Below are 17,757 nucleotides of genomic sequence, written 5' to 3'. Positions count from 1 at the left end.
TCTCTTTAATCCCTGGTTACCGATTTACAGCATACATGAAGCATACAACATAACCGGACCTCGTGATCCGCATGCAGGTGCATGGTTTGGTGAACAAATTGGTTCAAAGGTCTACGAAGCTTCGTCATATTAGGTTGCACGTTGCCCTCAGAAGCTGAAACCAGGGAGTTTTACAAAAAAAACGGGGCTGGTATGACTCCTTGATCCGCTGGCTGCATACCGGTAGCACTCACTTGCATGCAGTTGCCATTTGTATCACTTGTTTCGCACAATGTGCACGCTAGCTGCACGGCATGGCACCCATACACCTGTACGTACTTCCTCCGCGTCATCGAAATTGTCGCAGTTTGACTAGTGACTTGTCACTTGTTACTGACAACTCCACAAGCTAAACCATACAAAAATTAGCACACAGTATGATAGTCTGAAGGCTAGAGTAACGTTCCAGGACAGTTGGACTGAGAGTTTTCACCCAGAGATGAAGACCTCGTCGTCGCTGATGTCAATGGACGCAAAAATATCGTTCCGAAATATTTCAAGGAAGGTTGTAAGTCAGTTGGTCGCGCCTCATCTCAAAAGCTTTGACTTTCCCCACAGGACAGGAGCTGCTATGCTTGTCGTCTGTTCGCTCTGGATGATTTCTACTTCACCACCAACGAAGTAAGAATACACGATCGTTGCGAGGTCGGCTGATTACCGTTGGCGGAATCACCTCGATCTTGAAATGAACTTTTTTTAGCTGTGGCATGCCCATTTATTTTAGCTGTGTGGTCACAGCTCATGCAGGTAAGTGTACTATCACGTCCAGCGCGCACCCTTTTCCAGCATGACCGGTACGGCACCTGTGCGTGCATCACTAGCACTACATATAGAGTCGACACGGCTAATGCAGGTACAATCATGTACTGAGTGTCTCGAGCCAGAGCGACAAATTGTATCGCTCTTGCATACATTTAGTTTCCTGACCCCTCGATATTTCTCCAAGCGCTGCCGCTTGTTCCACGAAGTCATTCTCACCCCAGCTAAGGTAAAACAGTGATGAGGCTTTGAGTGAATGGCTATAAGCACGAGAAATGTGCAGGCTGCAACGCCTGACTGATGTCAGCTAGTCGAAAGTACCATCGCAGCGACATCAGCGAAGAAATTGCGTCTAGTTCAGCAATTTCAGCTTCCAATAACAGAAATGAATACTTTGCCGTCACCCTATAATGATGACCGTCGCCTATGCCTGATTCCTTACCTGTGGTACGAGTGCTGGTGAGTAAATACCCCGTTTTACGTCAAAAGTCAAACTGCGACAATTTCGATGACGCGGAGGAAGTACAATTTTACATATTTGGATATGCTACATGCGTATAAAGATAGACTCAGTATGTGTGTTTGGTTATCCGGTTCCCTCGCCTATCTGGATATTTTTTGGTGGAAAACGGATGTGTGCGGTTAAGCGAGGTCTGACTATATTTGGTTTCTCTACCGAAATCACCGAATTTAAAGTTACATCCTGACCGACAATAACGTGTTTATAGTAAATCGGCCCCCTCTCAAGGGTGACTGTGAACGGCCACCCAGGGTCGAACACCCCGGGAGATATAGGGTTAGAGTTGCCTGTGCCGTCTCCCCACAGCCTACGACTCTCTTGGTCACATGACACAGGATGTACACCAAGAGTACATGAAACCCAGTGTGTGCAGAGTGTGACTATTTTTCTGCATGGATGTCTATCACGGTGAAGTTCTGCGATTACGTCATAGCTGGTGCAGATTAGTGGCAGGAAATGGCGTTGTGCGTGCTATCTATACCTCTGGCCATTCCCCATTAACCCTTTGTGGACGGACTGTACGAGTTTCGATCTAATAAGATCGAAACTTCGTAACTTCGTAACTCCATCGTTTCTTGACCAAATTCCACAATCGAAGGATCTACGTGGTAGCGGGAACTCCAAGCTGTCCAATGCAACAATCGCCGAAGAGTTACAATGTCGGACGCCAGAGATATCGCACGCCGTATTCTTACCTCGGCAAATTCAAATTTTTGATCGATCATTTCGCCATTTTGGGGGGGGAAATCCCTTTTCGTGTGCTCTTTGAGCGACTAAGCACATGATAATGACGTAGCCGGCTGAAGTTTGAATCGTCTCAAACAGATTTGAGCGTTCTGCGATGAAGGAGAGTGGAATGGCGTAGATGGGACGAATTTCCTTGCATATCAGGCTTGGAGACGACTTTGCTGTGTTACCGCGCCTGATTTGTGGCGGCCAGATAATGGAGATTGGTACCCAGACGTAGCTCTCGCCAAGAGTTTTCCAATGAGCCCTTGATTGTGAAAATCAAGTGAAGGACACCAAAGTTATGACATGGAAAAGTTGAAAATTGTACTGACATTTTGTAATTCTGGTGCATACTGTGCTAGTAATCCGTCCATAAAGGGTTAAAACATAATATTATTACGTGACTCAGAGTAACAGAAATTTCAAAGTTCCGGGTAGTGCCCGGTCTCGGACCCCTCGCGTTCTTGTAAACGAGGTATCAGTGCACAGTTGTGTTAAAGCATCTGACCATCAGCTGCGCCCCCCCCCCCCCCCCTCCCCCCCCCCCCCCCCGCCCTCCTGCTCAAGAAATATGCAAAGAGTGCGGATTGATGACGATCCCACTCTGTGCTTACTTCAGTTTTCCATTACAATAATATTGTATTATATTATAAGTTTAAGCATAGTGCACTGCGACTCCTGAAACTTAGAATTATATCTCTTACCAGAGAGTTTGCACGGGGAGGCGTTGCTGAATCTCCTGTTACCGTCTTGGCGATCGACTCGCGTCCAGTCTTAGGCGGAGCAATGTGCTCGGCAGATAAGCCTTCTGCGGGGGGCGCTGGTTGCTGTCCATGCTGCACCGCATGTCCGCCCGTGTCTTCGCCAACTGCTATTGCTGGGCTCCTGGCCAAGCTAGCTGTGCTGGCAATTGACGTGGAGTTTGGGCGCTGTTTTGGCTTTGGGGCTCGATCCGGGACCAGTCTCCCTGTTTCTTGCCTATCCCATTCAAAACTAGATTCAAGTGTAGAGGCACTAGCAGACCTCAAAAGAGCAGCTTGTCCAGGTTTCGGAGAGGACTTGGGATCAGCTGGGCCAGATGTCGCCGTCTCAGTGCCATCTGGCTGGTTGCCGCCAGCCGTTAGTAGTGGGCGGTCACAGAGCGGTGGTCGTGGAGGAGAAACGGGATCAGAAGTCACTACCGGCTGCACACTGTGAACCGTAGCGGGATCCTTAGTTTCCACTGTTCTTGATGTGTTGTGGGGAGTGACGGGCTTTGGGCGAGTGGGAGGCTTGGGGGCTCGACTAGGTTTCGAAGGTAAAGTTCCAGCCAGTTTCCCTTCCTGGCTGGCTGAATTCGAGGCCGCTAACCTTTCGGAGATACTGCTGCGCTTGGAGGGAGATGCGTGAGTGGCCTGGGGTTCAACAATAGGCTTTGGTTTGGGTGCTGTGGCTGGCGGAGACCGAGTTGTTTGGCTGGGTGATGGTAATGGGTTTCTGCTGAACTGGTCTGATTGACGTTGAGTTACTCTAGTTGCTGCATCTTCACTGCCTGTGTTAGAGAGGACACAGAGAACAGCAAATAGACAAAGTGTTTTTTCACTGCCTTGCAAAATACCTGCTTGCATGCACACACTATGTACCATATACCATGTATACCCCCGTCGCAAGAGAAGCACACCAAATCTGCAAATGCACTGGATGTGCACCCACAGATTTTCTCTTTATAGCAACAATAGCGGATCCGATTTTGATTCAAACAGATCAAGACAAACCCAAGATAACTGTCTAATCCACACAACAGGCAAAGCCATGTGAATCGACCCCTCCCCCAACACACATAAACACACACACACACACACACACGCACATACATACACACACACACACACACACACACACACACACACACACACACACACACACACACACACACACACACATCGTGACAAACACTTTTGCACAACTTCAGCGCTGTTTGGTGCCCTCAATATGCCCTGTATGGAAATGGAACAAAAAGATTCCAAGCACACGCAATACTGCCTGTATACCGTACTAGGAGTAGAGCTATTGTGCAGTCAGCGTAGTGCCGTCACAACACTAGAAAACTCGCTGTCATAGGTACTACTTAGTCTTAACAGGCAAAATGGAGGCTATGAGGTTGTCGGTGGTACATGGTCACTACACCACAGATGGTCGAGCTACACCCCCTATGTACAATTCTGTGAGTGTCTCTCAGTCACCTGACTGATAACATTTCTACTTACCTCCAACAAAGGTATCCACTGACTGCATGTCATCTAGGAACTTTGAAAAGTTTGCTTCAGGTTCGGTGCTACGCACTATACCACAGAAAGTGTGGAAAGTCTCAGCTGTACCCCTGCTCAGCATATCTAGCAGTCGGTCATTGTGTTTGGCAGAATCATATTCTACTCCCATCAATTCCTTTTTCTGCGTATCGGTGAGCAGCTCCTTAGCTAGGCATTCCGCACGAATTGCAACGCAGCTGAGCGCTGCTTTGAGACGTGGGATCCACTTACGGAAATGCTGGCTTGACCATGGCCCTGTGTTGCCTGCTTGACCCTGCAAAGTCAACACACGTATAGGCATACACAAAATGAAGTGAGCATGAAATATCTTCTGGCTGCTGAGTTGAATGGCGTTTGTTTGAGGAAGCCGCAATGCTCCCTGCACCCTACATTCCCATTTGAATCAGCGCACATCCGCCAAAATGCAAACGTGTTGGCATTAACCTACCAGAATGGGATTTGTGCAAAAATTGACTTGAAGTGTTATTTCCTTCTAACAAAAATCACGGACGACAATAATACTTTCAGAACACGTGGTCTTCAAGGAGCTCAATCGAATTATGCTGATCAAAGAAGGCTGTAATATGTCATAAAAACATGAAAAGAGCTTCATTTTGATATACATGTCATACTATACAAATTATAGGTTCACATACATTTAAATGGGACTTCGGGTATAAGGACACTTCGCGAATAAGGACACTTTTCTGATGCCCCGCCGAATGTCGTTATTCGCAAAGTTGACAGTATGTGACTCAGAGTAACGGGAAATTCAAAGTTCCGGGTAGTGCCCGGTCTCGGACCTCTCGCGTACTTGTAAACCAGGTATCAGTGTACAGTTGTGTACAAGCATCTGATCATCACCCGTACGCCAAGCTACCGGCCGTATTCGTAGTTGCCATGCACATTTGCATGACGACTTGCGAAACCTGAATCTGTTTTCAACTAAACGATTAAGAGCCGAATCAAACTTTCGTTTCGCATTCGATTCGTAGCAAATGCAAAAGGTCCCTACTGCCAGTAAGTTACGACCAAGGAGTCGTAAAATACCGGTCTCCCTGGTTACGACCAGTACTTAGCAGCATACCTCGCGCCATGCATGTTCTGTTTTTTTGTTTTTTGTTTTTTTGTGCACTGCCAGAGATCTGTGCTGTGTTGATCAAGTGTTGATCGGGGGACGAGACAGCCCTGGCTAATTTCACGGTTCGCGTGAGACTCGGCCAAAGGCCCAGTTTTCCGCATCCGCAGGAACGCCACCACCCTCTTGGAACAAGGCGCAGATGCAGCTCCTAAGCGGTGGGAGGTGAGTAGATCAGACCCACCACAAAGTGGTCAAAGACCGAAATCCCATTCACTGCATCCATGTTTCCCTCGTGCCAGGCCACGAGTTCCCAATTAACTGTGGGTCGCAGCACGGCTGGAAAAAATCCTTTCGCTTCCAAGCAGGACTTGAACCTGGTACCCTCTGTTTCTCAATCATGGTCTTAGACCATCCCACTATGCCTGCAGCCCTGGCTAGCTGCAGATATATTCATATGGGCTTATTGCTTGCATTTGGCCACTGCCATTTCAGGGGCCTGGTTGGCTGAGGTAGGCCACATTGAAGCGTTACTGTTCACTGAAGATAATCAATAATACCACATGGCCCTTTACACGTATTGGCACAAGTTTTAACCATCCAATGATAGCATGGAGCGGGTACATGTGTGTGTGTGTGTGTGTGTGTGTGTGTGTGTGTGTGTGTGTGTGTGTGTGTGTGTATGCGTGTGTATGTGTGTGTATGTGTGTATGTGTGTATGTGTGTGTATGTGTGTATGTGTGTGCGAGTGTGTGTGCGTGTGCATGTACGTGCATGCGTGTGTATAATATATGTTTGTATATGTGTGTGTGTACACGTGTGTGTGCACATGCATGTGTGTGTGTACTGTGTATGTATGTATGTTTGTATATGTTTGTGTGTGTGTGTGTGTGTGTGCGTGCGCGCGCATGTGCGTGTGTGTGTGTGTGTGTGTGTGTGTGTGTGTGCGGACGTGCGCGTGCGTGTGTACGTGCGCATGCAAACATGTGTGTATGTGTGTGCACACTGGAAGATCTCTGCTTCGAGACAACTATTTCAGAATGTGGCAAAGCAATGACGTGTGGACAATTCATACCTCTGCTGCAGCCATGACTGCGACAAGAACAAAAGTCACGGACGTCGATCACCATCTGTTGTACATGTACACACAACAAAGCACACCAAAATAGACGCGGCACATCATGAGTAATGTAGAAATGGAAAACATTCCGAAGGGCGTTTTCAGCGGGTGCAGATTCCGAAGAAACCCAAAAATTATAAAAGCGTTTCACACTTTTGTTTCAGTGGAGGCAAGGTTCCAAGAGTGTGCACTGAGCATTGACAAGAGTGCATCACCCCCAAGAGTAGGCAGCTCACGCATACAGTGTTGTCCAAACAGAATTTCAAGTTGACGGCATTGTTATGATGCAACCCTCCTATAGAGTGTGTCATTTTACGGCGTTTGTACTGCTTGTCAACGCTTCACACCTGCTTCCGTGCGATATTTTGTACTAGCTGAGGATCAAATGGGGGTTTTCCCACCACAGATCCAGGATACGTCTGATAACACGCGTACATTGCATCATAACTTTATGACGTCACCTTGAGGAATTCGGCGGCTCCGAACCAAGAGAACACACGTCCAGAGTACGAGAAGCATGTCGAGCCCTCCGCCCAGCAGATTTGCAAGGAAGCACCACTCCCTTTTCATTGCACAGTGTATCGGGGAGTCCGAACCAGGAGCTGAAAGCAGCACCAAGGCTCATTCCCTCGGATGGGTCATTCGACCATGCATGGTGAAATAGAAATGCGGAGCTGCTTTTGATTCACGGTTCGCATTTCTTTGGCCACGACTGTACTGGTACTTCGAAGTGACAGTCCATAATAAGACCATTTATCAGCCTCTTAGTATTGAGTCCCATTGATTTTCGCTATACCTAAGCAGTCCAATATTCCTGCATGTTTCACTCCTTAGGGCTATATTGACTGCTTATATTTGACTGCTTAGGGGCCGTCCGTAAATATCGAACTTTTTTCACCAAACGAATTATTTTAGTTTAGACCCAGCCCCTCCGTCCCTCCCCCTCAGAACGTAAAAATGTTGACATACATGCAGGGCCGGCGGAACCGGTCAGGCTGGTCCGGCCATGGCCGGACCACTTTCCCAGCTGGATGGTCCATGTGATTCGTGCAAAACCGGTGTAAAAAATCCAGAGGTACATGACTCGACTGTACTGCCGACGTGTGATGTGCTTTGAAGTAGCTCAGGACTCCGTGACCGGCACTGTATGGCTGATATGGATAAAAAAAGTTGTGTTTGTGATCTTTTACTATAATTTTCTGCATTTTCTGGAGCCTTAGAGATGCCCAAATATGCTCTATTTCACGTAAATTTTAAATATTTCTCCCGCGGGAGGTCCCCCGGACCCTCCTCAAAGGTTGGCCGGACCACTCCCGAACTCCTTCCTCCGGCCCTGACATGCATATACTGTACAGCAAAAGTTGCAAGTGTGTCACTGCTCCAACCGCCATGTACACGTATCAATGTTTTCTGAAACGAAATTGGTCAACCCCCTCCCACCCCATAACGAAATTATTTCGTTTTGTGAAAAAAAGTTCGATAATTATGGATGACCCCTAATGGGTTGCGCAGTTGAACGGTGCCTAGTGCAGCATTGTTTAATACTGTATGAATAGGTGATGGTGCAACGGTTGTGCAATCATAAAACCGGGATTCATGACGTTATCGTTCCGGAATTTGAAATACACACTGTTTGTCGTGATAAATCTAATAATTATTGACTTCGTACTTGGTCAGTATAGGAAATAAAAACCTCGGCTTTTATTTCCCATACTGACCTCATACTCAGTCAATATTAGATACATATTCCACGCACGCCGTGCATAGAAACACTCTGACCAGTAGTCAACGTTCTTCTGTATACAGAGTTCTGGTAAGACTTTTAAAATACAGGTGCATGTATATGCACTATCACACACTGACAAAGTTTTACAGGATATCCGTAGATCCACAGTTTGTAGATCTACCGTGTTTGGAGTTTCCGACGCCCTTCGGTGCAAACGACCGTGATTACGTGCCCGAATAAAGGACGATTGGGTGTAACCAGGCTTTATTTTATTTTTCATTTCGGCCAGTCGCCTACTAGTACTAGCAAGAGTATATAACACCCCAAGAGTGTGCAACTCCTGATACCCTTTCTATGGGGTTTGTCGACGGCGAAAACTCACATCACGTGGTGCAGTTGTACGTTTCCAGCCCGCTTTTAGCGAGCAGCGGAGTAATAAAAAAGCACTCTCTGACAGAAACTCACTGCGGGTATGCAAATCCCCAGCATGATCATGGCCGATATTCGGATTGCGCGCACGCTATCCTTCGTGTGTACGTAGTACGAACGTATCTGAGACACGTGATGTGCGTTTTCGCCGTCGGAGACCCCATATGCAGAGTTGCACACTCTTGGGGGGGGGGTTATAATACTCTTGGTACTAGTATACTTCTTTGTTCGTCTTGGGGGTTAGACAAGGGGAAGTAGCCATGTAGGTAGCGAGGTCAGACATGTGACCAGTTCAAGGACTTCGCGTGTCGCGCTTGGCCCATTGAAAATCGATGATGTAATGGCACATAAATAACCGACGAGGAGACAACAGTCGTAAAATAGCAATGAAAAATATCAATTGTGCACTCATAACCATGTATAAACAATTAAAATGAAACAATTCCAAAACATGCTCACTTCACTTGAAAATACTTATTTGAAGTTATTTCCCGACCCACTTACTTGTAAGACCCGGATTGGATCTGGCCTAGTACAGGTTTGGAATTGTTTCATTTTAATTGTTTATACATGGTTATGAATTTTTACGGGAGGCACACAAAACTGACCTGCGTTTGAACTAACGTTACTTTTTTTACTTCGCTTGTGCACCCTCCTTGCTCTTTTTGGGCGATTTCAAGTTTCTAGTCTTTTGGTAAGGATATGGAGCAATGCCTCCAACCGTTCGCGGCGTCCAGACGTTTCTCTGTCGACACGCTGTCTCTCACTTTTTGCTAATATTCGAGGGCGGGTTTCGGTCCTTGCGCCTCTTGTTACGCCTTAGGTTGTTGCTGCATCGTGTTCAGCGCCCCCTAGTCCTTCGGACTACCAAGTTTCATTGGCGTAACAAGAGGCGCACCGACGTTATGGCTCCCGACTGGTGTCACTGTCCAGCAGCGGCGGAGGATTGCTTTGGGAAGGCATGTGCACCAATCTAAAAGGCAGCAGAAGCAAGGGAATCGCCATCAATCAGATTAAACTTCGCTTGCGTCTGGTGTGCAGCAGTTTGTATCTATTCAGAAGCTTGTTCAAGTTGTTGGTGATGAAGGCAAGGAGATGGCTACCTCAGTCACAGGTACTGTTTCGGAAGGCTATGCCTTTCTTGCAAAGTTTTGTCCAATTGTATGCATCATTTCAGAAATGGAAACTATTTCGAAACTTCCAAAGCTGTCAGTGTTACTCAATCAAGGCAACACCGTAGTTGTCAGCCAAACATAGCCTGTGTGAGAGAGAAAGTGAGGAACATTCACTTTCACACAGGCTATGTCTCTAACAAAGTCTCTCTACTACTCCAGAACAAACAATACGTTCTCAGCACAATTATGTTTTCAAATTCCCGATCGTCTGCAGAAACTTGAGAAAGCGCTTCTTCCAACATTATCCATCAACAGCAGCTACCGCTCCCGTTGGTACCAACTCGTAATTGGATCTCAAAGACCTTACCACTTTTTATATATTTTTTACTATGTTCACATTCCCAGCTCGAAAATAATAAAGGAAGACAATGGTACTGAGACTAGGATGAACGTGACAACTATTGAGCAGGGGCTGCACCGAGACGCAGCAGTGATGGTGGGGCATTGATGGCTCTGCCGACCTGAGGTCTCGGCATCACGGCCAAAAACACGCACCAAAAACAAAAGATAGAGCTGTACGAGTCAGCAAAGTGAAAAGAAAGGAAGGGTTAACACCAGCGAGTGTGCGGGAGAAACTGTGAGACTATTATTAACACATTACAAGGGTTGTCACAATGCACATCCCCAAACCGAGAGGTGGGATCACGAAAGAACAGTGAGACGATCAACATGATAGGCTTCAAAGCACGTCCCAAGACCATGGCTGGTCTGAGATGTGTTTGTTGACACCTTTTTTAAAGCTGTGAGTGGAGAGTGATTGGCCAGACGGGGAAAGACGTCCTCGGGGAGGCTATTCCACAATTCAAGGAAACAGTACGGGAAGGAACGTCGAAGGTAATCGGGACTGGTGCCGGGGGCCATCAGTGGTTCACATCAAACAGTACTGGCGATCCTTGAAGACAATTAGACATTTCCCTTCTCTGCAAAGGAACAAACATTATTAATTTTCTCTTCAGAAGGTTTTCGGCTCGAGTGTTTGTTATGTACGGCTCAGATCAGGTGTACTTCACTCTGCAAGCAGTGGTGTAGCGCTAGCATAGCAAAGTACACGCACGTGACATGCGAGATTACATCATGCACTCTGCGTCGCGACTTGGGACCCGAGTGCCGGGTGCCACTTTTCGAGCTCCCACGCGTACATTCGTCGCGACAAAAAGATCACGTACATGGAATAGGGCTCCTGTCAACACCCATAACTCCCTTCTACCTGCTCTAACTCAGCCCAAATTTTAGATTTGAACGCCTGAAGCCCTAAGCGTTCCGTAGATACCCAATTCGATAGGGTTTTCCAAACTTTAATTTTCGCCTATAAGTAATGTAGGGGAGTGAGGTCAGCCTTTCGGCACCGGGAACTACAGGCTGTACAGCTGGCTCGACTCAACTCTACTGAGTGAAGAGAACCCACACCTATTCACCGTACTTTACTGAATTTACTCGCAATCGCAGTACACAAGCAAAAATGGTCATCGAGTTGTTGAGATGATCAAAGTACTGTCGCGGACATGGAAATCCAGTCGATTGACCGGGGCCGGCGCCCTCAGCGCGTACAGAACGTAAGTCGTTGCATGCAGTGCTTATGCACAATAGTCATAGTCATTGCACTATCATGTTGATCCGATGCGACCAGCAGCATGCAGCGCATACGTGCTACGGCTGCATGGCCAGCGCCCTGGCCGCCTGGGGCCGCTAGACCTGCGACCGGATTTCCATATCCACGACAGTAGCATGAGCCCTGCATTATACCCGTTACCGGTGCTCTGCGGCCAGTTCAGGAAACGAGAACGAACAACAATCCCCACGAACCGAACAACACTGGCCGCGCCAACCACTTACCCAGAATCACTGGAACACCATGACAAACGGGGACGATGAACGTCCAGTGACGAGCGCTCCTGCAGCCAGGAGTCACGGTTTGCTTGAATCCTGGACACGATTTGAACGTCGTGGGCGGACAGGCTGTACCAGTTCTCGACGTCGTGATGGTATGGAGCAGTCGAATGGAGGCTCCGAGCCAGTAGGAAACTTCGATGAAACCCTTTGGCCAATACACAGATTCTTACACAGCCTGCACCCAAACAAATTTCGACACGAAGCAGCAGACCGCCAAACTAACACCACCGCGCTGCCTACAGCAACTCGTCTACAAGTACAAGCTGCCGGGCTGTAGCATGAAAAACTGAAGAAACTACAGCTAGCGCTGCAGTGAAAATATTTCACCACGAAGCTCCACTGGCCCTCCACTGCTCCAGTGCGGAAATGGTGCCGCGGGCTCGTTTCGCCGGGCGAGGCATCGGAAGCTACCGCGTACCTCAGCAGCAACAGTATGCAGTGAGGGTGGCCCGGCCGGGTCCGTGTCACGTTTTGTGGATGACATGACTTAGAATAGTGTATAACCAGATAACGGTCATACAAACTCTGTGCGCGCGCAGACCTGGATGTCCAGACAGTCATCTGGTCATGTTGGGGTTGGGGGTACCTGGTAGTAAGTAATTGTGTTTATTTGAATTCGCAAACCGAACGGACTGAACATGTCCAATGACAAGGAAGCGAATGAGGTCCAAGTAACCCAGGCATATGGGAAAGTACTTGGAAAGGAGACACAGACGAAAAGTTAATACGGTCATGTAGATCTACTAAGTACTATAGGGCGGGAAAAATTATGTCAGTGCTCGCTGTCACTTGTCAGTGCCAGTGCCAGTGCTAGTGGTGCACCCCGGCCCATGACATAATAATTGGCAGATGACATCCGATGTCCGTCACCGGACGTGATAACCAGAGCCTCGCATATCATCGATACTAGCCTACATGTACATGTAGCTGTCCCCGGGGAAAATTGCGGGAAAAAATCGCAAAAAAAGCGGGGAAAAACGCGGCATAATCATGATGGCATAATTTGCGGTAAATTTGCGGTAAATATGCGGTGAATTTACTATTTAGCGTCACCATGGTCACCGTGATATAAACGACACACGAGGGGCCAGCGTTTTGTCGCCCATGTCCTGAGATGACTCAGTCTGTCTCGGCCTGATGGCTGATGTCAGTGATGAGTGACAGGGTCTAGGCCTACAACTACATGTACAGTACAAGCCAGGAAGTAGTGTAGTGTAAAGCCAGAGCTATTCCAGGGAGTCGAATAAGCCATTCGATCTTGCTTCTGTCAGTTTTGATGCAGTGATAGAATGAAGCAGTACAATGCAATGCCTGTTACATATCGCCATCGCTTAGCAGAGCACGTTCTCCATCGCTAAGGCTGTGTTTCCATGAGAAATTTCAACCCGGGTCGAGTTCACCCCGGGTTGAAAGTCTGTACGATAGACAAAATAGGTGAGCGTTTCCATGATGAAGACAGTTGACCCGAGTCAAATACTGATATGCCGCCAAAAGTCCACTTCTAGAGTCCTGTATGATCACGTGAATCCGTTCGCGCGAAATTTGCATGACTTTTGTGCAGTGCTGTTCAAACCTGGCGCGAGATACGCACAGAAGTACGTTAGTACGATTTTCTTGACCCGGGTTGATTTCAACCCTCCCCCGAAGGGGGAGGGAGGGTTGAAATCAACCCGAAATTTCAACCCGGGTCAAGCGCAATGCGTCATGTAAAACGCGCCTTCATTTTGTGTAGATCTACATGGCGGGTTGAAATCTGACCCGGGTCGAACTCAACCCGGGTCGAACTCAACCCGGGTTGAAACGCCTCATGTAAACACAGCCTACGAACGAAGGAGAAGGAATACATCATTCACCATTCACTCAGTGCTCCGTTCAAACTATCAGAGCATTCCGCCATTCACTCACAATATAGTGTGTCTCGAAAGTGCAGGAAGGAGTTGAAAATAATTCAGGGTGGGGAACCCCCCAATAGGTGTTAGCCTTTCCCTGAATGAATACTAGTTACTATGAACAGAAAAGGAAGACTTTCAAACACCTCCATCTCAGAACGGGATCTCAGCTGCAGGACAAGAATAAGGTACTCCCCGTTGGGCATCATTAGAAAAAAGAGGAAAGGCTGAGCTCCATGCAGAATGAAAAAAAATGAAAATAGACTCAATGAGGCCCACACTGGCCCCTTGTTCGGAGCTCTGCAGCAAAACAGTATGTGCAGGGGAGAGAGAGAGAGAGAGAGCGAGAGAGAGCGAGAGAGAGAGAGAGAGAGAGAGAGAGAGAGAGAGAGAGAGAGAGAGAGAGAGAGAGAGAGAGAGAGAGAGAGAGAGAGAGAGAGAGAGAGAGAGAGAGAGAGAGAGAGACAGAGAGAGAGAGAGAGAGAGAGAGAGAGAGAGGCAGAGCTGCTCATTATGATCTCATTATAGTACGCTGCTTTTCCGCATGCTCAACGATTTTCTCGCTGACTGTCAGGCCCTTGCGGCGGCGCACAGCGTTCATGTACAGTCTAGCCTGGTTCTCAGAGTCGGCTTTCTCTCCAAAATGTAGCAGCTCTTCTTCAGTGGTGGGCACCCAGAACGGATCGCTTGACATTGCCTAAAATTTAGGCAGTTGCACAAGAACACACATACACAAACATGGTCATATTGACACACACACACAGAAACTAGCACACGAAGAGACGAAACCAGGTGTTCATCTGATGAGGCCTTCCGTATCATTAATTCCCAAATCAGTACATGACGATGATGTGACGAAGCACAACGATGTCAATTTAAACAGCACATTGGCAGTAAATTCATTTGACATCGTTGTGCTTCGTCACATCATCGTAATGTACTGATTTGGGAAGTAATGATACGGAAGGCCTCATCAGATGTACAACTGGTTTCGCCTCTTCGTGTGCTAATATATTTCCTTCCGACTAAGATTTTACACACATAAACATGACATTCGACTAGGGCTGAACGAACACAATTTCTCATTAATCGAACGTTCTCGATGCTATTTTAAACGAAGGAACAAACAAATATTCGTTTTTCAGGTTAGTACCGTACAGTCTTGTATAAAAGCTGCGGCTTCTATGACTTTCTTGGTGAAATTTTGCAGGCTTCTACATGAGACAGGCTTCTATACAAGACAGGTATTTCTATGTATGTCAACACTAAAACCAGGCTTATGTGTGATTTGATGGGCCCAAATTTGCGGCTTCTACTCGAGGGGGGCTTCTATTCAAGTGCGGCTTTTATACAAGACTTTACAGTATGTAGATTACTAGTCATTTGGCCATGGTACGTGTATTGCTTGTCACACAATTTGTACAGCGCCGTCTTCCTTTCTTTTTCACAAAAAAAGAATGGTCCCAAACCTGGGAGCACGCTGTTCGACCAAGACCGGCTTGGACACGACAGAAAGTGTTGGAAACCACAATAGAAGAAAGAAAAGTTCAGCAAACTTTTCATTATAAAATTTCAGTTTGAATATTCGTCACCTCGCGAATGTTCGTTCTGTGAAGCTAAACGAACGAATGTTCGAATATTCAGGATATTCGTTTCAGCCCTACATTCGACACACACCCAAACATGGTCATATTAACACATCTACACAACACACGGTCATACCAGTATCGACACACACACACAAACACAATGTAGACAAACATCATGCGCAACATCGCGTGCAGACGATACGGACAAGGACATGTTAACGTGAGGAACCTAAACATGGATATCAACATACGAGTTCAAAAATAAAATTAATAAAATCATTCACTGCTTTGAGGGAAAGACCCAAACGGGAAAAGTCTGAAGAAAAAATTGACTGTCACCACCAGGACTCGAACCAAGGACCCTCGCCCGTAGCCATTATGGCAATACAAAGAATCAACTGTGCACTCATTCTAAACACACATATCAAGGCAAAGGTGATGGTAAGTTCCAAGAACGTTATTTCGCGATAAAAATAAGAAAATCTGCTTACCTCCCAGTGGCTAAAGAAGAGCTGCGGACTCGCTGAGCCGCTTGTCTTCTTGCGAATTTCCGTGGCAAAGCCGAAGCTCTCGGCGACAGGCACCAGGGCACGCACACTGAACACGTTTGTGGAGCCCGGCCGAAGGTCCTCGAGCACCACCCGGCCACCGCGGCGTCCTAACACAGCGTAGACGCGACCAAGAACCTCCGATGTGGCCTGGGGCAAAAACAGAACACCATGGACGATTACCGTATTTCCGCGCATATAAAGCCATGGCGTTATATCCGAATATAAGGCCACCCTCACTTATAAAGCCATGGCGTTATAAGTGAACAAAATTCAATGTGGAGGAAGTTGCATCTGGCGTTAAAGGTGAGTTCAATTCTTTCAGTGAACCTACAGTAGCGATGATTCTCTCTGCATGTACCCATCCCCACTGTCACATGCCACACCGCCACCGCACCTTCACACACGTTTGTATGCCACCTTGTACAGAATAGGTTCACAATTTGAAATTTTCAGGGAAAATTGAAAGTACATGGATGCTCGACATGAACGTGCAACGGCACCGTACGAGTACCGTTAAGTACCGCCAGAGCGCCCCGTCTCGCGAGAGCGCCCCACCTTGATTTTACAGCCAGAGAAAGGAAAATCGTATGGCAGAGTGCAACGAAGTGTGTGCGATGTGAGAATCTTAGTGTACTAAGGTCACACTTGGCAGGTTTTTGTGTGGAGCTTGTGTCCACTCGAAGGTACGGATTGACTGCAAACCGTGCAATATGTGTACAAGGTTCATGTCGTATGACCTACAGACAGCAGACCACCTCCACGCTACGACCACGAAAGGATCAGATGGTGGGGCGCTCTGGCGGTACTTTACGGTACTCGAAGTTCATACTCTGCCGATTTTTTGCATGTACGCGTCTCTCACTTTTAGCGCCATGGCGTTAAAACCGAGGCTATTTTCTCCAAAAATTTGGTCCAAAACAGCGATGTTTCACCTATAACGCCGTGGCTTTATATGCGCGGAAATACGGTAGTGAAAATGCGTTAAAGGGGAAGTTCACCCTAAAATGAAAACTTTGTGAATCGTAGCGAAAAATGCACTGATTCCAATGGTGAAGGTCCCGGGTTGATCAGAGCAGCCGTTCCCGAGTTATAACAGCTTGACGTCTTCACTAAATCTGGTGACATCACGGCGACATTATTAACTGGCCCAGAATAGGCCAGATCTGTGACAGGATCTGTGACAGGATCTGTGACAGGATCTGTGACGGGATCTGCGACATCTTTTCCCGTGGACGGAACACATCTTCGATCTAGTCAAAGACTCAGCGTGCGAAAGAGGCACCGCATGGCCAGAGTGAACAGTTGGAACAAGGGCAGGAAAGCTAGATCGACATGGACAGGTTTAATTCAACAAACTGTACAAACTGTACATGCACAAGAAAAGAGGACAACATGTCTAAAGGATAACAAGGGTGAGACATTTCGGCACGCCAGTCAAGCAAAAGAGAATACAGTTATCCTAATTTCCGGGCAAGACCATAAAATATGGCCAAGTAACCGGAAGGGAGAGGTGAAAGTAATCACACGCGGAAACAGAGTACCATAACCCAGCACGTAACAACCAACACACTTACGTGGATTTCGCACGAGTACATGGCCACCATGATACGCGCCGGCTGAGTGAGCATGGCTCGACGGCACGCTTCCTTCATGGCGGACATCAGTTGACCGGACAGCGGATCATATGTGGAGACGGCGCCCACGACAGGTAGCGGATGCTCGGCGCCATCTCTAGACACGCTGCTTTGGTCACGCTCTATCGCCGAGTCTTCGCCGGCTGTTGGAGCTCTGGACTCGTTGCTCGGTAACGACTGTGGCGATCTACGGTCAGTGTCCGTGCTGAGGCCGTTGCCATTAGATTTCACAGCACTACCACCACCAGTGTTGCATTCGCTCGCTGCCGACCAAGTCTCTAGGACAAAGCACACGCCTTGTACGGGTTCCTCGCACAGCGGCCCGGCTAGAGTCGCAAGCT

At 47.6% G+C, this 17,757-nt stretch overlaps 2 protein-coding genes across 3 annotated transcripts in view; both read right to left on the bottom strand.

The window, feature by feature from the left end:
• Window positions 1–12,083, bottom strand: part of LOC135819703 (mucin-5AC-like) — a 46,561-nt gene extending 34,478 nt beyond the window's left edge. Inside the window, exons 1-4 of the mRNA XM_065332954.1 lie at window positions 11,697–12,083; window positions 6,489–6,543; window positions 4,567–4,609; window positions 2,752–3,578 (exon numbers count right to left, since the gene is read on the bottom strand). Coding sequence (XP_065189026.1) covers window positions 2,752–3,578; window positions 4,567–4,609; window positions 6,489–6,503 — 885 coding nt within the window. The 5' untranslated portion in view covers window positions 6,504–6,543; window positions 11,697–12,083. The remainder of the gene's footprint in view (window positions 1–2,751; window positions 3,579–4,566; window positions 4,610–6,488; window positions 6,544–11,696) is intronic.
• Window positions 12,084–13,594: 1,511 nt separating this feature from the next.
• The window catches only part of LOC135819701 (elongation factor-like GTPase 1), a 5,919-nt gene continuing 1,756 nt past the window's right edge, over window positions 13,595–17,757 (bottom strand). For both annotated transcript variants that reach the window (XM_065332953.1, XM_065332952.1), the window contains exons 2-4: window positions 17,357–17,757; window positions 15,723–15,929; window positions 13,595–14,339 (exon numbers count right to left, since the gene is read on the bottom strand). The exon at window positions 17,357–17,757 is cut by the window's right edge and continues 861 nt beyond it. In XM_065332953.1, coding sequence (XP_065189025.1) covers window positions 14,154–14,339; window positions 15,723–15,929; window positions 17,357–17,757 — 794 coding nt within the window. In that variant the 3' untranslated portion in view covers window positions 13,595–14,153. The remainder of the gene's footprint in view (window positions 14,340–15,722; window positions 15,930–17,356) is intronic.

This window comes from Sycon ciliatum, chromosome 6, assembly GCF_964019385.1.
Source record: "Sycon ciliatum chromosome 6, ocSycCili1.1, whole genome shotgun sequence".
NCBI classification, from domain to species: Eukaryota; Metazoa; Porifera; class Calcarea; order Leucosolenida; family Sycettidae; genus Sycon; species Sycon ciliatum.
The sequence above is the reverse complement of the archived record's forward strand: the minus strand, read 5'-3'. Positions and strand labels throughout refer to the sequence as shown.